This window comes from Ursus arctos, unplaced genomic scaffold (genome assembly GCF_023065955.2).
Source record: "Ursus arctos isolate Adak ecotype North America unplaced genomic scaffold, UrsArc2.0 scaffold_23, whole genome shotgun sequence".
Lineage (NCBI taxonomy): Eukaryota > Metazoa > Chordata > Mammalia > Carnivora > Ursidae > Ursus > Ursus arctos.
The window spans coordinates 43,174,148-43,197,511 of record NW_026622908.1 but is presented as its reverse complement, the minus strand read 5'-3'; the positions used below and the strand labels follow the sequence as shown (position 1 = coordinate 43,197,511).

Sequence of the window (23,364 nt, the reverse complement as noted above, 5' to 3'; positions counted from 1 at the left end):
CAGCAAACAATATACTATAACCCCTCATTTACATTAAAATGATATGGCTCCCACCAAAGCTAGTAGAAGGAAGTATTAAAAAAAAAAATTGACTTCTTACTGCCTGAAGCCTTAGGCTTGCCCCCATTCTCTCCCTTGTCAGTCATACCCAGCTGCCTCGGATGCAGGGCATTCCTCAGCACATCTACAACCCATCCTGCCTTGAGCTCTATGACGAGCCCATTACTGTATCAGGCCAGAAGAGGCTCTTGATCACCCGGCCAGGAGAGTCTTCTCCCTGTCTTGGGTTTCTGCTCCAATCCAGACCAGAACTGGAAGGGAAAGGCCTGCCTTTTCACTGCAGTCTACAGTCCATAGGCCACAAACAGCACCGCAACATGCAGGCTTCTGTTTAATATTTTACAGCCCCTGCCGCCAAGCCTGGCTCAGAGTCTGGTCAGCAGGGGAAGGGGAGACAGCACATAATATGAGTCTTATGTGATTTGGCCTGGAAACTGAGGGATTAGAGCCAGGTGGGTCCACTAGCCCTACAAAGAGAAAATACTAGGACAATTTAGGTAGATCACATATTAATTCAGATTTGGGAAATAAACTCGCGTTTGCAAAGAATGAGGTCTTTATTTAAAGACTGAAAATATTTCACCAATGGCGCATTGAGACTTATATGGCAAAAACAAGCTGCTTATGATAGAGCAGTGAATCTCAGACTTTTAACATGTATCAGAAGCCCCTGGAAAACGTGTTTAAAAACAGACTGCCTGGCCCCACCCCAAAGGTTCTGCCTCCGACGTACTGAAACAGGCCCTGAGAACCTGCATTTCTAACATGACTCCCAGCTATGCCAGTGGTCCGGCAGTGGTCTGAGCATCACGTTTTGGGAACGACTGTAACTGATTTGACCCAGATACAAAGGATACGTTATGTCCTAGGGTCTAGGAGTGAAAGGAAAAATAATGCCTCATGGAAACGTTTGTTCATCATCCGGAGGGGCTTCTCCCCCCCCCAAGTGTCTTACTGTTGAGCTTGAGGAGAAATGGTAGGTCTCATTAGGAAGGATGAATAAGTCTCAGGAAGCTTCAAAACTGGACTCTGCTTCCTGGAGAATGTACTCTGGTCTAGACTTGGGGGTAAGAACAAAAACTGGAAAACTATGAAAACAGTCACATTTTTTGAAAAGCATGTCCACCTCCTTCAGTAGATGGAGAGGTAATTGAGGCAGGGGCAGTCATTTGTGTCACCAGCAACAGGAGTGACTGGCACAGCATAGGCTCTCAACAAATGTGCGATGAATACAGGTTACTTGAGGGGGGAAAACTGATGACTGAAATTTTAGCACAAACTGTACAAATCCATCCCCAAATCAGTTTCATATGTCCAGTAAAGAGAAACGGGAAGTATGGAGCAGGGAGAGGAAGCAAAGGGCCAAATTTCCCCCAAGACACCTGTAGGCACAAGTGGCTACATCTTTAACAGAACCCACTGTCTAGGGAACAGACTGAGTTGGGAACCCAGCAAGCCTTCAGATGCCAAGATGCATGCAGTTCTCATATGGAAAACCTGCCACCTACTCCCGTACCCCTATTCCTGATCCCTGTATCCCTGCTCACCATTTATACCACGTCTTGCACACTCGCATACATTCACAAAGTTCTCTGCGGCTGAGGTAGCGGAAGACAGACATCCAGACCTCCCGCTGCATCCAGCTTTCGTCTCCATCCTGAGCCCAACTGCCCCGGCCATTCAGCCTGGCTGCACCCCCCTCCTCTGCACTGTCATCTTCCTCCTCCTCCTCCTCCTCTTCCTCCTCCTCTCCCCCCAGCCCCTCCTCATCCCCACGCTGGGGGGTTCGGGCTGGGCAGTGCTGCACTAGCACACGGGGGGAATGGCGAAGGTTGGCAGAGGAGGCCGTGATGGCCTGCAGCTTGGGCACAATGGATGTCCCGTGGAGCTCTTTGGTGGGCCTCTGCAGCGTGACAGTGAGGTACGATCCCCGGATCTTGGCTTTCTCAACTTCAGACAGCTCCTTTTTGCCGCTGGGATTGTTCTCCTTTTCCCGTACCATGGTGCGCTCTGTGGCCTGCAGCCGCAGCAACTGCCGCCGTTTGAAGCGCTCATCGCGGCTGGCACTGTGGTGGTCGCTGGGGCCAGCCCCAGGGGATGACCGAGTCACCATACCCCGGGGGGAGACCGGGTCATGGATGAGCTGCAGCATGGAAGTGGGTGAGTGAGGCGGGGGCGTGAGGGGCTCGTCGCAGCTCCGCAGGGGCCGCAGGACTTTGGCTTGCACGGCTTCTTCATCACTCTCTTCCATTTTCCGCTTCTGCAAGACAGGCCCCAAAAAGCCCTGTAAGTGCCTTTCTCCAAAACTGTCTAAGTATACAGTGAGCCTCCCTGTTGTTCTCAGGAGACTAGAAAGCAGACAGATTGCTGCTCTTCTATGGGGAAAGGGGTACCTGCAGGCCACAGGGTGGTCACCTCCTCAGAGTCTGCCATCTGCCGGGTCAGCAACTGAGCTCAAGTCTGTGCTGCAGAAAGCTGATTACAGAACCAACCCTGAAAATAGGTCACTTGGGAAATCTACCTGTGACAGAAAGGTTTGTGTCCAAGTATAGAGAGGAGTGAGATCCAAATTTGGGCTGCATGATTCCACAGCCCACCTTATACATCTCTTGCCCCAAATTCTGGGATTATAATTCCCTGGATAAAGATATCCTTTAAAGAGACCACAACTTTACCCCTATGCAATCTGACCATTTTTAATTCTGTCTCTAATTTAGCTCCTTCACCCTGGAGATGCTTCTGATGGTAGATGCTTGTGGTAGAAGCAAAGCAGCCTACATATACCGTTTGAACTAGGACACAGAATGTGACAGCAGTAAACACCACTTTTAGCTCCACCAGTATCTGAGCTGGACTCTACCAGGCTGCTGCTTCCACTCCGCACCCCACCCCATCCCTAGAGACCAACTGCATGGAAGACAAAGCAGAGAATGAGAACCTCTGTGGGGAACTGCAATGCTCCAGAGGCATCTGCACTGGATGAAGAAGAGGAACTTGGTTTCAGTGAAGCCAGAGGCTTCCACAAAGGCCCTTCCACAAAGGCCCACAGCCTCATCCCAGGCCACTTGTCTCTTTCTGGAGCCCACCGTGACTCTGCTGTGATGATGCCGAACCAGTGTTCTGCTAGGGATCAGCGAGCAGTGGTTCACATGTTCCTCAAGGAGACAGTTTCTGTCCCTCAGAACAAGCCCCGCTCCCTCTCCTCTGTACCTTCTTAGAGCACTATGGTTGGAAGAGAATGACCACCTTTTGGGTGCCGGCTCTCACAATGCAAGAAGGTAACACTAAAACACAGCATCTGCCAGCCCACCTGTTACAGGAGGGAGGCAAACGCCCACCACTACCCCTGCTGCCGCTGCCGCCAATGAAGAAAAATGTAAATGCTTCCAGTATGAGAACCTGAGGAAAGGAGAACTTCAGCACTAGTCAACTCTAAATCCCTGCACTCCCAAGACAGTTAGACTGAAAATTCAACTACCTCAGTGCCCAAGTGGGAAGAAACAGAAAGAAGACAAGGAAACTTGTCTCTACTCCTGTGCAATGGACCCAGAAGAGACCACCAGGGCCAGGATGGTTGCCACCAGGCCAGCTGCCTCCTCCGCATGTGCCCTCAACAGGTCTTGTTCTTGCTGGTCTGTGTAACCAGAGTCCTTTTGGCCCTTTAGCACTACCCACTGGGCCAGCAACCTCCGCTACTCAGGGCCAAGGTCATGGCACTGGTCCCCCTGCAGGGAGGGGCTACCTCCGTAGGACATATTTGGGCACATGGGCAGGGCTTTCCGCAAGGCCACAAAGGTGAAGAGGACAAAAATGTGAGCCTGCTTAACTGGAAACTCCAGCACACCACTGTACTTACCAGCTGCCTCAGGTCACTGCCTTCCCTCTAGTTTCATTCCTAGGAGCGACTGTGTTCACCTCATTGCCCTCCTCAAACAACCCAGCTATGCTGTCTCTTTTTCTAGGGTCCCAGAGTGTAAAAGGACCTCAGCAATTTGCAGACCCCAAGTGGAATAGTATTCAGTTATACAAAAACAACAAAACAAAAACATTAAAAACTAAGACAAAAGAAAAAAAAATTAACCAAAGGGTGAAAAAAGATACCATAGACAATACAAAACAATCTCTGTGGGTCAGAAAAACCATGTGAATAAAGTTGCAAAGGCAAACGCATTCTAGCCATCCCCCAAGCCTGGTGTTTCCTTTCTTCTCCAGTGAAGTCTGGAAAAAGCTCCCTTACCTGGGCTTTCTCTGAGTTGTCCTCCTGGTAGCACTTTGGACACTCCCAGCAATTTGGCAATTCCTCATTAAGCAGCCCCTCTCCATCCATCTAGAGTAAGACAGGGATGTTAAAAACCAGCTCATTAAAATCAAACAAACAAACAAACAAAACAAAAATCCCAGCCTTTTTTGTCCTTTTTTAAAAGATCTTATTTGATAGAGAGAGGGCACAAGAAGGGGGAGTGGCAGGCAGAGGGGAAGCAGATTCTCTGCTAAGCAAGGAGCCCGATGTGGGACTCAATTCCAGGACCCTGGGATCATGACCCCAGCCAAAGGCAGACACATAACCCACTGAGCCATGCAGGTGCCCCACCCCAGCCTGTTTCTTAAGGCTCCTTTATCACACAATTAACAGCCACATGGTTGGGAAGAAAATGGAAGTTACTTATTTGTAAACATGTTGGCCCACAGGGGAGGAAAAAGCCAGCCACCGGGAGACTGGCCACCCTCACTCTTGGTTACTTGGTCAAAGTTAGATTCCATGAAGAGATTCCCAAGAGTCTGGGTCAATGTGGGGTCTCTCCTGACATAGAGATAGATGTATACGGATGTATGTATATATATATACACACACACACACATACATACATACATATAGAGATCTCTCCTGACACATTTATTTTCCTGAGAGTCCCCTGCCACTTTGCAAAAGGAACTGACCACACAATTCAGAAGGTGCAAGACCTCATCTTGATAGTGGGTCAAATTATGGCTGCTTGGGTTCAGACACTAGTGGCCTAGTCTCTGTGACACTGTGTTCTCAGCTGTAAAGTGGGGATAAATAACAATTCGTATCTTACAGGGTTGTAGTGAGGCTTAAATGAATTACCTGTTAAGTTTAGGAAAATGTTTAGCATAAACACTTTGTTTACCAATATGGAGATGATACCCTATCTTACTGATCCTAAGATGCATATTTTTTCACATCTGAATATTTCTAAAATTGGGCTGCTTCTCACAGTATCTTATAATCACTGTCAGCCAGGTGGCAGTCATCATATAGTTGTCACCCTTGGAAAAATCAACAAAATACCAGCACCAATGCCCTTTAGATTGAAAGAAATATGAAGAAATAGGGTAGACCTGACTTCACAGGGCTGTCTTAAAGATGTAAACAAGAGGGGTGCCTGGGTGGCTTAGTCAGTTAAGCATCTGACTCTTGATTTCGGCCCAGGTCATGACCTCAGGGTCCTGGGATCAAGCCTCACACTGGGCTCCATACTCAGCCGGGAGTCTGCTTGAGATTCTCTCTCTCTCCCTCCCTTTGTCCCTTCCCCTACTCATGTGTTCTCACTCTCAAATAAATAATCTTTAAAAAATTTTTTTAAAAAGATGTAAACAAGAGAAGGCATGTAAAACAGCGGTTCCCAGGGTGTCTGGGTGGCTCAGCTGGTTAAGGGTCAACTCTTGACTTTAGCTTGGGTCATGATCACAGGATTGTGAGATGGAGCCCTGCATCAGGCTATGAGCTGGTAGTGGAACCTGCTTATCATTCTCTCTCCCTCTGCCCTTCCCCTCCTCCCTCTCACAATCAATCAATCAATCAATCAAACAAACAGTGGTTCTCTACCCCAGCTACACATTAGCATCATTTAAGGAGCTTCTGCACACACTTAGGCCCATGGTCCATGCTTGAAGAGTGGACGTGACCTCTTAAAGACTTCAACTTCCCTTTTACTTTTTCTTAGAGGTCCTCAAGTGCGTACCAAGCCTGATACAGAATAAGCACTCATTAAACATTAGCTGATACTATTACTCTCACCATCTTTCAGGAACTCATATCCAGAGATACAATGAAGTACACACAGCAGAGATGCTTAAAGGCACGGGTCATTCCAAAATAGATCAGGCAGTTCCACAATGGCCTGGGTCTCCGAATACACTCTCTGGAAGCCAGACTGCAAGCTCCAGGAGGATAGGAACTGGAACTATTATTTTGCGTCCTGGGCTACCCTCAAGGTCTAGCACAGTGGCTGACACACAGACATCTGAATCAAGGACAGATGTTACACCATGACATGACCCACAGCTGATGGTCCACATCAGGGATGCTGGTAGCCTCTTGTGACAGATTCTCACTCTCTGCTCCACTCAGTGCCTTCAGACACTCTACCAGCTGAGGCCTCAGGGGCCCCTTAGGCCTCTCCTCACCTGGAGGCAGCCAGGATGAACAATCTCATTGCAGATACAGCATTCCATGAGTTTCTTCTCGAAGTCCTGTGTCTCCTCATTTTGATCCACCTCTCCACAGAGGGAACACGTGACTGAGTGAGGCAGTCTGGGCTACAAGAGGACAAAGATAGAAGCCAAGAAAAGAGCAGACTTAGATCCTTATCAGTTCAGCTTCCCTTTAACAAGATGGGTGATTTACTTCCTGTAATTCTCTTGGGAACATTCAGGGAGCATGGAAACCTGTGAAGAGAGGTTTCTGGTAGGGAAACCGGCAGAGGAAGAAGATAGGGAGAACAAACCAGCTGAGAACTAGAGACAGAGACCAGTTTACTCTCACCAGTCTGTCCCAGGACTCACAGGTCCCTCCTTTCTAATCCACTTAAAGAGGGACAAACAGCAGTGATTTGCCCTTGAAATACGGCTATCTCATCTGAAAACTGGGCGCGCAAGGATGAAAATTAAATAGGATCATTTTTAGTATTAGATATCTTCCTTCTGAAACCAGAGAGAAAAGGGATAAAACAAAGCAAGCCAAAGAGAGAGAGAGAGAGAGAGAGAAACTTCTCCTTTCCATCTCTGAAATCTCAACAACTCTCACTATCGTACTTCAGTCCCTTTGGCACCACCCCTCCCCTCCCTCCCCCAAGTGCTTTACCCAGCAGGCCACTTACTGCCAAGCACTGCCGAAGGACACAGGACTGCTTCATGCGACCAGGCCCCCCAAACTTCTTCATGTCCCTGCAGTAGTGGCAGACACCACACTCTCCTTGCACACAGGCTTTGCATTTCCGACAGCGCACTCGTCTCCGCCTGGCTCCTGACACTATGGGGGAGGCGGCAGCTGGCCTCACAGGTGTCAACCGAGGAGCCGGTTTCATAGTGTGAGGCTTTGTGATGGGGATGGTAGGAACCCGCACCTTTGGCCGGGCGGGGAATTTAAGCTGGAAAGAGAAAGCAGTTGAGGTAAAATATATCAAGTAACTTTAAGGACCGGAGAGGGTAGAAGATTACACAGCTTGGCAAACTATGGCCCGTGGGCAAATCTGCCCACTGCCTGTTTTTATAAATTGAAATCTGACCAGAACACAACGACGCTCATCTATTTACATATTGTCTATGATTGCTTTCACGTGCAATGGCAGAGTTGAAAAGTCGCCACAGACAACTGTATGGTCTGCAAAACCGAAAATATTTATTGCCTTTATTATATTTATCATCTACGTATTTCCTTTACAGAAAAGGTTGACAATCCCGTCAGGCTTTTTACTTCAGCCACATCCCTCTCACTCTGCTGAGTTGTGACATTCCCCCCTCCCTGAAGCTTTCTATGTACCAAAGTCACTCCAGGGGCCCTCCAATACTTCCTCATCCTGAATATTACTACTCAGAAGATACTTGTCAAGAAGGCTATAAAGTACCTGAGGGTGAGATGGATCTTGCTAATTCTTTATTATTCTGAATCTGGTACATAACAGACACTCCTATAGCCCTCAAGTGTAGAATATATCTCTCAGGCATACGTTTATAATTTTATTACTTCTATTTGTCCTGGTGATCTTTTCAAGAACAAAGACTAGGTCTTTTAGTTCTTTAATTTTCCATGGTACCTTAACACGTTTCTGACACAAGACATTCAACAGCCAGAAGTGACTAAACTGTTCTGAGGCAGTCTCACGTGGTCAATCATAGGCTAAGTGGGACGACTCCACCTAGGAAGTGGTTCTTTCAAGGTATCTTTCACAGCCATGTACCTAAACACTCCTGGAATGTGGTTCTGCAAATTTCAATGAGGGAACACCAAAGAAGGGCCTATGTATTTGCCAGACCCATGGCCAGGATCAGAATGCTAGCCCTTACTTTTATTTAATAAATAACCTTGACAAAGGACAATATGCGAAAAAATTATACAGGACCTAACCGAAGAGGCATGAAAATTCATAACTGACAATTATTAGCTAACAGGTAATTCCTTGCCTTCTTTTTTCAATCTGATACTGAAAAATCCATTCTGGTGAATAAATGCACACTTATGCATCTAAACCTGGAGGCAGGTTCCTAGTTTGATGGTTCTGTTAAGAGACTCACCTCCAAAGATAGCCAATTATCCTGACCTAAGAGTTAAAACAGAAATGAGTAATGATTTTCTGTCAGTTTATATTAATGCACCAAAAGCTGTCTGCCTCTAATTGTTCTTTTTCTTCCTCGAATGGTGATGGTCAGCCAGCAAAATGCTTCAGCAGCCTGAAAATCAAGAATAGTTTCTTACCTTATCCCTTTTTGGCCACTGTACTATAGGGACTCCAGTGAGGGCTAACTTGGGATCACTGTTGGCAAGCTCCTCCAGCAAAATCTAAGGGTAGGATAGGATAGAAGAGGGGGAAGAAAAGCAGGGCACAGTGAACAAAGAGCCAACCACTCCCAACAGCATCTACACTTAGCCCCAGTCCCTAAAAGCAACATGGGAAGGGCGGGCTGGCAACTGTATTTTCCCTTCATTTATAGAGACTCACTGCAAAACAAACTGAAGATGAAAGAGAAAACTCACACTAGCGTAGTACTATCAAGACTTTGAATTTACCTTTGCTCCCAACCCCGTACTTGGATACTCACTGTAGTGTTGGTATGTACGCTGAAGTAGCTAGCTACCTGGCGACAAGTGTTACTGGTCACGGTTCTATATACAGAAGTAAAACTTTATATTGCCCCCTTTACTTTTCAATACCAGTCAATGAACATTATCAAGAAGTAAGCATTGCCCTCATTTTGTAGATCTCAGCAGAGTGGCAAAAAAGACCAGCTAATACTGGATTAATAATGTGAACGGCACAGTCTTACTGCCTTGATTCAACCCAGAGCTCTGTTCTTCTAAGGCTGATTACAGAAATCTCAACTTCAAATCAACCAATCAACTGATCGATCTCTCTCTCACACACAAAGTCAATTCTTTGGCTTTATTCTTATAAATGGAGCAGGAACAATCTTAGGAGCAATGGTTTTGATGGCTTTAACCAATCTAGTTTGAATGACTTGAGGACAACACAGTAAAAAACTGCCACTTAAGTGAATCATACTGGTTGAGGGTTATTTGGAAGCAAATCTTTACGTTTTAGACAGAAATTTCTGAATCCCAAACCTTCTAGCAGAATGAAATCCCTCTTCCTCTGACCTCATGAGCCCTAATGCAAAGGTAACAGCAAAGAACACAAATCGAGAAGACAAGTTACAAGACTCCTTTCAGGTTGCCCTAGTATTAACTGTTTCAACAAAAACTAAACTTTGATCCTGGACAGTGAGCATGCCTGGGCCATCTTTAATAATCATTTCCATATTTCTGTGGGCTCTGTGCCTAGAAGACCAGGACTTCTTGAAGAATGAAGTACTTCTCTACCAAACATTTTCATCCTTAACCAAAGGCTCATGATCCAAATCCCAGAGCTGGGACTCAGAAAGACCCTTTTAAAACTCACACCCAGGAAGCTCCTCCACGAAGATCCCCTTTGCCAAGTCTCCAGATGCCTCTCACCCTCCCCCAAACTGATTTCATTTGCAGACGTTTTATTTACTTCAAGTTGCTATGGCATCCTATTCTGAAGCCTCCTGTTTAACACCGCACAGCGTGGGGGTGAAGAGGCGGGGTGCGGTGCCACGTGGGACTAGGCTCTGGTATGGGCTCCTAATCTCCCTAGGGTGAAAAATTCAGGTCCATTCAAAATGTGTGCTAGGGAGTGCACAGTTCCCCTCCCCCACACTGTACTGCCGAGGAGTAGGACTCTGCCCATTTCCTCTGCCGGAGAGCACTGAGCTGTCCACAAACAGGGACTTTCCACTTTCAGCAAAACAGACCGCACAGAAAGATCTGCGATTGTTTAAGAGTAGGAAAGGAACCTAACTGTTCACCAAAAGCAGTCTAATTTTACCTGCCAGATTTTTTGTGGGGGATAGGGAAAGGTAGGTGGAGAAACTGTCTCCGCACGGGGGGTGGGGGGGGGAGCTGTTCACACATATACCACTCACTTACTGGGGTCTGTGTGGGTGTGGAGGGAAATGCAGATTTCCTTCCAAGCCTTATTTTGTTGGGGCCATACAACCAAGCTCGCCCTGCTTCATCAAAAAAGGCAGACTCCAGCTGAGGCCCTCTAAGAAACCATATAAAGAAGCCACCACCCTGCACCAGAGGGGGTTTGGGACGGGGAGCGGAGAGCGGGGGTGGAGTGCGGAAAGGCTGACGCCTATCTAGGCTCCTGGCATTCGGGAGAACATTCAAACACAAGCCCACACCCCACATATCACAGGAAGGGGAAGAGAACAGCGGGTGTCTGGGCAGAGAAGGGAAAAGGATTCCCAAAAGCCAAGCGACCCAATTCGAAAACATATCCCAGCAGGAGAGGGAACAAGTGCAACGATGGCTCACGCAACACGAAGTAACCTGAGCATTGTCCTGGACTCGCCCGGCAGGCTGTTCTTCTGCCTCTTCGCCGAGACAAAGTCCTTACAGTTACACACACCCGAGTCAGAAAGGATTTGCCGCCCGCCCGCCTGACCTTGCGTTTCCCGTCGCTCTGGAGCTGCCGAGGCTCTTGGTTGAAGTTTCCCCAGCGTCTTTGTTTTGTTTTCTCTATTGGAAGTTGTGCTGAAGGAGTTAGGTTTTCTCCCTCTAGGAAAATCCCAATTTACTTGAAAATTCTGGAATCTCCCAAAGTACATCAGGCAGGGCAGTCCAGCTATACCCCTTCAGGCTACTCAGAGGGAGCAGCGTGTCGTGGTCTGAGCTCCTTCTCGAGCCCTTCAGCTCAGCCGCGGCTTCCTGTGCCTGCGAACAATGCTGCTGCGTCACCCACATGCAGCTCCCAGAAATGCTTTGCAACGGAAGATGGCAGGAGGGGGAGCTGAGCTCGAGTGAGCGAGCCAGGCAGAGGGCCCAGCCGTCCTGCTGCAGAGTCGGGAGGGGGTGTGCTCGGCGAGGGCTGTCGGCCCGGTGATTGGAGGAAAGGCTGCCCAGGAGGCGAGCTGGGCCGCGCCCCCCGCCTCCTCCCTCCTACCACCACTGCAATAGGAGAACCCAAGGCCGGCCCCAGAGGGCTCCCTCTGGCCGACTTCGGAAGGCGCCAGCAAAAGGAAAGGCTTTAACCCATTCTGCAACTGGGCCCGTGAGTGTCCTTGTCTCCGTCCACACCCTTCCCCTCAGGGTCACCTCTTATTGTTACAGCCAGCACTCTTTCCCCGATGACCCCACCCCCCCCCACTCTTCTCTCCCCTGTTCTTCAGGCAAACAGCAAATCGCCCGAAGTTCAGCCTGTCCAAGAGCCAGGCACCGGAGCTGAGCTCCTCTGAGTTCGCTTTCTCCAGGCACACCCGCCTGCTTCACCTGCCCTCACTGCTGCTCTCCCAAGCCCAGAATCCAGAACGAGCATTCATGTTTCCAGAAAAACCTTCAGGAACAACACATTTCAACCAATATTGAGATATTCAATACATATGTCTGTTTAGTATCAACTACTTCTACAACAGATGCCTGCCTCTGGTTGCGACTGGGCACTCCACCATCGGAACAGAAATGCCTAGGCAGCTCTTCTAAGCTGTTTCATCATAACCAAGTCAAGCTAGCTAAGGCTCAATCTCAGGTCCAGGTGCTTCACTCTTCCACCTCGAAACCAGAACAAGGAGGCACTGAATTTGTGTCTGTCAACTCCACATCCACTAGTCGCGTGGGACTCGCCCCCACCCCCACGAGCACTCCTGCACGTTTCCTATTCATTTCCTATTCCAGTCCTTTGTTTTGCCTGCCCCATTCTTAATGTTCCCTGGATGAAGCAGGCAACCCTGCATCTTGTCAGACACCTCAACCATGCCACTTCTGACAGCCCCTCGAGTGATGTGCGTCACGCACTCTCCAGGCACTGATCACGGTCAGGGTGAAGCTCAGACTGAACAAGCACTCTCTCAGGCTACAGTGTACTGTATTTTTGGATCCAGATTTATGTAATTTTTAGACTCTCATAAATGTAACTTGGCTTTTTCAGGAAGTACAGAAGCTGCTTTGAAATAAACACCTCAGGCCACTAAGAACCTAGCTAGGAAACATTCTTATTTATTTCCAGGACAATCGTTTCAGTGAGTTTCTGGTGCAGTGTCAGAGGCTTTATGGGGCCTAGGCTTTGCTGCCAGGGGCTAAACATTTTAATTTTTACAGTAGTTTACCTAGGAAAGGAGGGAGTTCGGCGCTTTTTCCGCTGAGCTCTTCCTGAAAAAGTTTCTATGATCATCCCAATCCTAAACCTCTAGTTTGCACTTTATCTTAAGACTCAAAGACCAAGTGCAATCAGCCTATTATGTTTGAAAAACTTTCCTTAATAATGTGAGAGGTCTTCTTGGAAAATCTTTGTTTTGGTCTTAGTCCTATCTCACCCAGAGGGATGATAAAGAATACTTAAGAAAAATGTATTATCAAGTTGTAGCAAGTGAAAACCCTAAAGGTCACCAGGAAAGGACAAAAACCAGATAAGATACTAGGGAACTCACCCAAGTAAGTTTCCAAATCACAAATTAAACAAGGCCAATTTTTTTCTATTAATTTAGAATAAAAGGCAACAAAGATCAGAATTAGTAAGAACATGACATGTAATACAAGAATATAATAAAAACACTGAAGAATTATATGTATTTTAACCTAATCTTATATGCTTTGCAGCTGTTAAATTATTTAAAACTTTCTTTTTAGGGGTGTCTGGCTGCTTAGTTGATGGAGCATGAGAATCTTGGGGTGGTGAGTTCGAGTCCCATAGGGGGTGGAGAGTTTACTTAAAAAAAAAAAGTATAAGTAAACAAAATAAAACTTTCCACTTTTAAGAATGTGTGAATTATTACAAATAACAGCAAAACAGCAAATGAAGTTTTATTTATAGACGTTACCTTTTCCCCCTCTAATCTAGTTTATGGATTAAGATCTAATACTGTGTTCCTCTACCAGTTCTTCTCAACTAGTATCAGAGTCATCCCCAAAGTGTCAGGTGAAGCAAACTTGTGATTAGTATCTGTATTTATCTGAAACCATGACACTCTGTTTTCAGTTCCATCATACTCCTGAGATGGAGTCTACTATAAATTTTTAGATCACGGTTACAAAATGTTAGAATCTCAGATCAGAGCAGCAGCAGTAGCCTATTGCACCACAAAGAAGAGCTCTGGAATTTATAAATTGAGAGCCATTTATATAATGTTGGTAATCAATCTTTATCATATAACAGGAAAGTTTATTAACTTTTTATTTATATGTTTTTAAGAGCTAGCCTGAAATTTGTATTTTATTTAAAGATTTTATTTAATCATTTGACAGAGAGAGAGAGAGAGCACGTGCACGCATGAACACGCAGGGGGAGCAGCAAAGGGAGAGGGAGAGGCAGGTTCTTTGCTGAGCAGGGAGCCTGAGGCGGGGCTCGATCCCAAGACTCTGAGATCATGACCTGAGCTGAAGGCAGATGTTTAACTGACTGAGCCACCCGGGTGCCCCTAACTTTTTATTTTTATTTATTTATTTTTAAACTAGCCTCCTCACCCAGCATGGAGCTCAATGTGGGGCCTGAACTCATGACCCTGAGATCAAGACCAGAGCTGGGATCAAGAGTCGAGATGCTTAACCCACCAGGGCGCCCCTTATTTATTTAAGGAATCTCTACATCTAACGGGGCACGAACTCATGACCCCAAGATCAAGAGTCACATGCTCTTTTAACAGAGCCTGTCAAGTGCCCCTTAAACTTTTGAATTAATAAGACTGGCACCTCCTTCCCTCAGGAGAGAATCCAGCCACCCACACTCAGTGTTCACTCAGCACTCTACGTCATGCATAGTACCTGTAAACCCAGAATGCACTTACTTCTCAGCCCATTTAAATACCTCCTCCACCACTGACTTGTAAGCCCCTTGAGGGCTTGACCCATATCATGTTTGCATATTTACTCCAACACTCAGCCTAGTTCCCAGCACAGAGTAGGGAGGCATTATTCAAGAGTAGTGGAATAAATGAATTTCATAGATTTGCAACATCTAATTTTGTTTAATGTAATAGTGATATGGCTTATTAAGTACTCTACTAACATTATCATTAATTTTCAGAATAGCTCCACTAAGGTAGATGTTATTTTACAGAAGAGAAAATAGGCTTTCATAGATCTAGTATCTTGACCAAAAGTCACATGTTTGCCAAGCTTATCAAAATAGCTTAGAGAAACCAAGAGTAAATATACAACACTGAATTTGTTTCACTGAGTTGGGCAGCCAAATACACTGATATATTAAAAACTTTTTACCTATGTACATATATTAAGAGCTCCTTTATGACCGACCAAAATAAATACAAACACCACAATAAAGTCTGATTAAAACCTCAAAGTCTTCCAGCTGACACCTACTACATTGCTGTGACCCACTGTCACCAGTTGGCATGTCTCTCTAGCACTCCTGCAATGCACACACAAAGAGACTTTTTCTTGCATTAATGGTATTGTACTATACACACTGCTCCAGGTTCTGTCTCTTTAAACATCTATCAAGCACAAGACTTCCTGATTTCAGAGATGCAAAAGTATCTCACAGTAGGAGAGAACTCCATTCTACCTTTAGTACACTTTCAGGAGTCAAAGTTACCATACCCTCCCAAACAATACACACTGATTACTTTCCCCTGATCTTTACCAACAAGTCAATGCTTTTTAATGTCTCCTTTTTTTTTTAAATCTAATCCCCTTGCAATTTTATATTCCATGATCTTTTTTCAACAATGTGGAATTTAACATTTAGAATCTTTAAAGCCCTTTCCCCCATCACTAAAATCGGTTTTTTTTTTCAGGGATACAGAATTACAGATCGTTCATCTCACCAATTCTGCTCTCATCTCTTCTGCTAGTTCTTCATTAGAGCCACACCGGCTGCAACAAGAAACAATTCCTCTCTCTACAGGAAGAGTAAACTCTGGGCTTGCTGTTGTCCTCCACTGCAGCATAAGCTTCTAGGCTACATGCACCAAGTTCTCTAGCACTGCAGTCTCCAGTTGTGCAGTAATGGCACCTACCCAATCCAGTGCTCCTTTTCTTTCGGGTGATGTTCAGATTCTCAAAGTATTCAAGCTCTAAACTCTCTATTAAACATAAGTGGTCAAATGCAGGAATAATTAATCCATTTGATCTTAAGTGAAACTAACTGCAGAGCTGGGATCAAAATCTGTTGTCTTCTGGTATCAGCTGCATTTTAACTATGGTATCGGGCAAACAAGACAAGGTGTGGACAAGTCCCTGCAGGAATAATCAAACACTGTCATCCTGGTGGCCACTCCTTCCTCATGCTCTGGTCTCTATGCCACTCTCTCTTAGCCTGTGATGGCAGCCATGTTTTTCATGATTCCTGACAAACACAAGGAAGCTCTCTCAAGACACTTTTCATAATGCTAAGAACCCTCTCTAGAGAGCTTTTTAATTCATTTCCTTTCTTGCTGCCTCCTTTTATTCTGCTTAGACCCAAATTTTTCTACATTCCCCCCCTACCACTCTGCTTCCTCAAATGTTTTTATTTAACTACTTTAGTCAAGGGAGTTTCTGTATTTCCATCATGACACTTGACCCTGTACAACTGACTAGTGGATTATAATATGGCTTCCTACAACTGGATTCAATGGAATCAAATTCCTTATTCTTTTTCATGATTCAGAAATATAGATATGCAGACCAAAAGAATGTCAGTGAGATATAAACTTAGAAATCTTTCTTTTTAGGGATCCTATAGGCAAGTTAATTTAATGTTTCCTACATGTATCCATGATGGAATAATTACATAATAAAGAAACCTCTGAGGAAAAAAGGGAAAGATGCTACAAACTCTCAAGAAAGTATAAACATATATGTCCTATCACAATGGAAAAGAAAAAATTTAAATGTTCTTGGCTCACTCTAGGGTGTTAAGTGAATTTAGAATCTAGTTTGTGAGTCTGGAAAAGTATGGTTAAGTTTGCTTTGAGGCATATTAATCATTATAGAAATAAGACCACACCTATCTGGAACTTTGTCATTTCCTTCCCTAAATACAAGCCACAGTGATACCACCTGTCTCTTCTAGAACAAGCCTTACAAAAACAAACTATAAAACCAACTGTCCCATTTCTATCACTAGTGGAGAGGACCAGCCTCACCAGGTACCATACTTTTTTACCCTCTTTAGTTTTTTACCTCTTCACTGACGCATAAACAGTAAGATACAATTAAAAAGTTTATCATAAAAAGAAAAAACAGAAGAAAAAAAGGTTCAGGTCCTATCCCAGACATGAGAATTCTTTCCTGAGGTGGCTGGCAGAAGCGGCCAAGGCAAAACGTGACTTTGGATGGAACAGACGTGCTGAGATATTAAGCCCATCTTCCTTCGAGTCACATAAAATTTTTCAATATAAATTCTTCTGTGGCTTAAAATAATCTAAATGACAAGTTTTGAAAATAAACACTTATCACCAATTGCGAACCGGCTTTCTAATTCACATACCCATACCCTGCATCCAAACCGTAGCTCCAAATGATGATTTAAAAAGAAAATTGATATTTTCAGCTATACAGTTTTTGGTGTTCATGGTAATGGCTACTTGTGAGGAAAGACTTAAAAGAACTTCTTCCAATTTAGACAGCTGATATCTGGAAAATAAGCTCATTTCTTTGAGACCAATACACGAAGGGTGGGACAGGCCCTGAAAATTACTAATACTGGGAGACCTCTTGAAAAAGCAAAAAAATATATAATATGAAGAAACATGATATAGCAATAGGATAAGTTATGTTATGTTATGTTTGTTTTTTTAAATTTCTGTATCCAATGTGGGGATTGACCTCACTACCCTGAGATCAAGAGTCGCATTCTCCACTGACTGAGCCAGCCAGGCGCCACAGGACAGATTATGTTTACAATTGACACCTTCTCAGAAGCTGTCCCAATGGTTTTTTAAAATTTAAATCTTAATAGAAGATAAAAATGAAACTAAATATGTGAAACCTACTCAACATCACCCAGTATACAAAAGCTTCTTTCTTATCTGCTTGGGGTGAGACTGCTAGAGATTGTCATCGGCCACTTTTATTCTGAAACAGGCCTCTTTATCTAAGGATAACTTGTTTAAATAATATTTTCTGATACTAATACTTTCTTAGGCACTCCTTTATTTTTACAATGAATCTGAAATCTGTGTTTTTAGGACTAAATTTAAGTCCTAACTTAATGTAAAAAATGTCAGTATTTTCACAGCAGGCACCTAACCTCACTTTAAGAATATAAACACTGTGCAGCGCGCGCGCACACACACACACACACACACATTAACGTCTTTCTCAATGAACCAGATTATCCAGAATTCCTGTACTTCCTAAGAGCTGAGAAACTGCCTGTCCGCGCCAGATCAGTGGCTATCATGCAACATAACCAACCCTTACCTTCACATCAGCAATAAGAGCATCTTCATCTTCTATCCCTGTGGGGACACATTTCTTGTGCAGTGGCAGAGACTCCAACTTATCTACAAGACAGCGGAGGCCTTCAAGCTCAAAATGGGTCAGATGCACCTTCCTGTCCTTTCGGGGACTGCACTGGGGATCCCACACTTGGCCATTGTGGGAGCCCCGGCTAGAGTCAGAGGATGAGTCCGCTGACAAGGTTTTCTTCAGACTTGGAAGACTTCGGCAGGTTTTGCCCAGTCCGTCATAATCCAGGTTAACCCCATTGGCTACAGGGCTAGTGAGGACAGAACGCCTATTGCTCAGGCGCCTTGGTTCTCGATCCACTGCTTCTTCATCCCCATTTCCAGATTCCAACCCATTTAATTCCAAGTCTGCCAGTAAGAAGAAAAAATACAGTAAGAACATGCCACTTGACTGTGTGATCAACAAGAGAAACAGGCAGCATGGGAGGGACCCTGAAGTTATAAATGATAAAGCTGTGACATTTTAAAATGGTCTCTCCTTATCCCAACCTATTTGCTCACTGTTGAAAATCATAGTTACAGGTAAGAATAGGATCCTGAGTTAGTAGAACAACTAAGGTAATGATCAATTAATTGATTTTTCAAAAGATTGGGAAGGGTCCGTGAACTGTGTGCTAGAAATAAGTCAGCTGAAAATGGCTATAAAGTACAAACTGAAATTTGGGGTTATGATTTCATTAACTTTTTATTTCATTTTATTTATTTATTTGACAGAGAGAGAGAGCGAGCACAAGCAGGGGGAGAGGCAGGCAGAGGGAGAGGGAGAAGCAGGCTCCCCGCTGAGCAGAGAGCCCGATGACGTGGGGCTCAATCCCAGGACTCTGGGATCATGACCTGAGCTGGAGGCAGACACCTAACCAACTGAGCCACCCAGGCACCTCCCCTTCATTAACTTTTTTTTCTTTTTTTAAAAGATTTTATTTATTTATTTGACAGAGACAGCCAGCGAGAGAGGGAACACAAGCAGGAGGAGTGGAAGAGGGAGAAGCAGGCTCCTAGCGGAGGAGCCTGATGTGGGGCTCGATCCCAGAACGCTGGGATCACGCCCTGAACCGAAGGCAGACGCTTAACGACTGTGCCACCCAGGTGCCCCCCTTCATTAACTTTTTAAAAAGCAGAGAGTATGAAGCACACATAGTTTTTTTTTTTTTTTAAAGATTTTATTTATTTATTTGACAGAGAGAGAGACAGCCAGCGAGAGAGGGAACACAAGCAGGGGAAGTGGGAGAGGAAGAAGCAGGCTCCCAGCGGAGGAACCTGACGTGGGGTTTGATCCCAGAACGCCAGGATCACGCCCTGAGCCGAAGGCAGATGCTTAACGACTGAGCCATCCAGGCACCCCGAAGCACATATAGTTTTGTTAAAAGTTCTGGTCATAAAATTAAACTTTGGAATTGAAAGCCTATCAATATGGCCAACAAAACAAAGTATTTTTTAAAAGATCTGATAGTCAAAATAACAGTTCTAATGACAGAAAAATTGTTAAATGTTCACTGGTCTTTTATTATGAAAGTAATACAAGAAACAGACTCTTGGGGGCGCCTGGGTGGCACAGCGGTTGAGCGTCTGCCTTCCGCTCAGGGCGTGATCCCGGCGTTATGGGATCAAGGCCCACATAGGGCTCCTCTGCTATGAGCCTGCTTCTTCCTCTCCCACTCCCCCTGCTTGTGTTCCTTCTCTCGCTGGCTGTCTCTCTCTGTCAAATAAATAAATAAAATCTTTAAAAAAAAAAAAAAAAACAGACTCTTAACTGTACAGAACAAACTGATGGTTACCAGAGGGGTGGTGAGTGGGGGTATGGGTGAAATAGGTGATGTGAATTAAGAACTGTACTTGTTGTGATGAGCCCCAGGTGCTGCATGGAAGAGCTGAAGCACTATATTGCCCACCTGACACTAATATTACACTGCATGTTAACTAACTGGAATTTGAATAAAAACTTAAATTAACCAATCCAAATGGGAAAACAAGTAATATGTTTACTATTAATAATTTAGAAAATGTAGGATGGTGCAAAGAAGTCAGTCATCCCTTATCCCTCCACCCCTGGATAACAACTCAACAGCGGATATATTTTCCATCTTTTTTTTTCTTTTTAAAGATTCTATTCATTTATTTGAGAGAAAGTGGGCACGAGTGGGAGGAGAGGCAGAGGGAGAGGGAGAAGCAGGCTCCCTGCTCGGAGCCTGATACGGGGCTGGATCCCAGGACCCTGAGGTTACAACCTGATCCGAAGGCAGATGCTTAACTGATTGAGCCACCCAGGCGCCCCTCCATCTTCTTCTGTGCATGACTATGATTGCACTGGGATTATGCTGCATATACAATTCTGTATCCTGCTTTCATGTACTGGGTGATCATTTTTTCTTTTTTTAAAAAGATTTTATTTATTTGACAGAGAGAGACAGCAAGAGAGGGCACACAGCAAGGGGAGTGGGAGAGGGAGAAGCAGGCTTCCTGCTGAACAGGGAACCTGATGCGGGGTTCCATCCCAGGACCCTGGGATCATGACCTGAGCCGAAGGCAGAAGCTTAATGGTTGAGCCACCCAGGCGCCATTTTTTATTTTCGAACAAGAATATAAACTATGCTCAAAGGACAATGCTGAAGAAAAAAATATCTGGCTTAGATTGAAGATTCTGGGAAAGACGTGACCATAGGATATTACAGTGTTGGCTCTTCCACACCTTAGGGCATGAAACGACCTAAAAATGTGTAACTAAAAGTATCTTGCCATCCAATAAAAGACTTCTCTTGATATAAATTAGGGAAACATTAAAGCATAGAGGTTAAGGATATAGATTTTAGAGTCTTACCAACTTGATTCATACTGTAGCTTTCACATCTATTAACTATAAGATCACGGACAAGTTTTTTAATCTCCTTGAAACTAAATGTCACCATTTGTAAAATGAGGATAATACCACCCACCTCACAGGTAATAACTAGAACTTAATGTATATAAACTGCTTAGTAAAGTGCCTGAAATACACTAAGAGTTAGCATGACACTGTTTAGTTTTTATTGTTCCAAAGATCATTCTTTATATAATAAAACATAGTAGACACGTGATCATGTTTCTTAAAGAGCTAAGTATTAACAATTCAAACAAAGAGATATTTCATTTTGCCTAGTAACTCATGTCTGGGTAGGAGATCAGCTGTAACCAGTGTTCGACTCCAATGAATGAATTTGGTAGTTCCAAGTAGGTAAATTCATGTTCGTGCAGACACTTACCCATACTGAGGGACTCTTTCTGAAATTCCTTAGTTAGGTGGGAGCGGTTTGTTATGCAGTACACATAGCGCTCCAACACGTACCAACACATCTCATAGTAGAATGGATAACGGAACTTATTTGGAACCTACACGGGAAAAAATAATGAGAAAAACAAGCTCATAACAATTTTCAAGCAAAGCGAGTAAGACAAACTGAATCACTGCAAAAATTAGCCCAGGAAAAACACTCTCCAGTCAACATCTAGGGTGGCATTTGGAACGAACCTAAGTGGATCTGTCAACCTAAAAACTGTTGGTCTTGGGAAACAAACACTACAATTAAAAGGTATTTCAAAACCACCAAGAAGGCATCTTGGGAAAGCATCAAAAAGTAAGTTTTGGGACAGAGAGTAAAGTGTTAGAATAAGACACAATACACTTGAGAAAATTGTTTCAGCGGTCTTAGGATACAAAGGCCTGCCAAGCAGTCCTACCTTTACTATAGTTTTAACCTGAATGAGAAAGCCATGGGACAAAGAATCTAATGGACAACAGGACATGAGATGAAGTTAAATGCTTTTATTATGTCCCTACCTATAGGAAAGTACGATTAGAGAGACTCGCTCTCAAGCTACATCTAGTCTAGGACACAAGACTGCATACTTTCCCACCATCAGCTCTCAGCTGGTCTGTACGGTGCTCTCTGCAGTCTGCCCCAACTGCAGATCCACAAATTAGACTGCTGCTCCACGTGGCCTAATCAGCCACTGCCTTTAGTTCCTTTCATTCTCTCTAGAAGCAGCATGAAATCATTCCAGCTGAATAAAAACAAGAAGCACTGCCCTTCAGATCTAGCACAGTCGAAACAAAGGCAAATCAGCATGGATGAATCAGTGAGGAGAACCAACAATGGGGAGTATCCTATATATATTTTGTTGTCTTCTTTTAGAGACGACAGCTTTCAAAAGGAGAAGTCCAACAATACTTTTAAGATTGTTTTGAATATGCAACTGAGAACGTTTTCATCTCCTTTTCAAAGCTCCATGTCAGGTAGTATTCCTGAATCAAGGAGATCTGGATAGAAGGCCCTTTTCAAAACCCTTCACCAGGTCACAGAGCATGACTGTGGAATGAGATTACCTTCCTCACTGCGAGGCAGGAGATGCGTGCACTTTTCATTAGATTTCCAATTCAGAGGAGCTAGGCTCTGAATCTGGGTATCTTAAGTGACTACAGTTTTAACAACTAAAAGAGGTCTTTCCTCCTTTATTTTAAAAGTCAAATTAGGGGCGCCTGGGTGGCTCAGTCATTAAGCGTCTGCCTTCAGCTCAGGGCGTGATCCCAGTGTTCTGGGATCGAGCCCCACATCAGGCTCCTCTGCTGGGAGCCTGCTTCTTCCTCTCCCACTCCCCCTGCTTGTGTTCCCTCTCTCGCTGGCTGTCTCTATCTCTGTCGAATAAATAAATAAAATCTTTAAAAAAAAAAAAAGTCAAATTAGGGGTGCCTGACTGGCTCAGTAGGTAGAACATGCAATTCTTGATCTCAGGGTCAGGAGTTCAAGCCCCACATTGGGCCTAGAGCCTACTTAAAAATATATAAATAGAAGTTTATTTTTAAAAGGATCAAATTAATTTACTTTTGGTAGATGTGTGGGGGGAACCACAACAATTAATAGATACTAGGTCCCCCCAAATTAAATATAATATACAGTCCTCTCTCACCTTTTATGCATATTAACACTTTTCTGGAAGGGTCTTTACTAAAAGGTCAGGACAAGCCAAAATTCTAATGCCCTTTGGGACTCTGTTGAGAGCTGAGTAATATTGGCAGTAAAAAATAAATAAAATAAAAAAAAAATAGGGCATCAAACTTTTGATTTTTTACTTGGGACTCTTCAGACTGCATTAATAACAGCCAAGATACCACCCACCCACCCAACTTGCCTCCTTATATTTTATCTATGTTGCCAGACACCACAGAGCATATAAATTTCTAAGACTGGGTTAGAATTTTTTGATGGGGGGGGATTTTTTAAATCCTCCTTACAAATTATTGAGCTTTTAAGTGCTATCAGTAGAATAATCACCAACACTCAAGTTTAAATAGTATGGTAGTTCCACACTAGCATGGCAAAA

At 44.3% G+C, this 23,364-nt stretch overlaps 1 protein-coding gene across 2 annotated transcripts in view; it reads right to left on the bottom strand.

Annotated features, from left to right (window-relative positions):
- KDM2A (lysine demethylase 2A) overlaps window positions 1–23,364 on the bottom strand; it is a 106,691-nt gene that overhangs the window by 5,548 nt on the left and 77,779 nt on the right. For both annotated transcript variants that reach the window (XM_026483086.4, XM_044378450.3), the window contains exons 11-17: window positions 21,249–21,375; window positions 17,966–18,360; window positions 8,777–8,860; window positions 7,182–7,451; window positions 6,490–6,621; window positions 4,298–4,387; window positions 1,608–2,320 (exon numbers count right to left, since the gene is read on the bottom strand). In XM_026483086.4, the coding sequence (XP_026338871.1) occupies window positions 1,608–2,320; window positions 4,298–4,387; window positions 6,490–6,621; window positions 7,182–7,451; window positions 8,777–8,860; window positions 17,966–18,360; window positions 21,249–21,375 (1,811 nt within the window). The remainder of the gene's footprint in view (window positions 1–1,607; window positions 2,321–4,297; window positions 4,388–6,489; window positions 6,622–7,181; window positions 7,452–8,776; window positions 8,861–17,965; window positions 18,361–21,248; window positions 21,376–23,364) is intronic.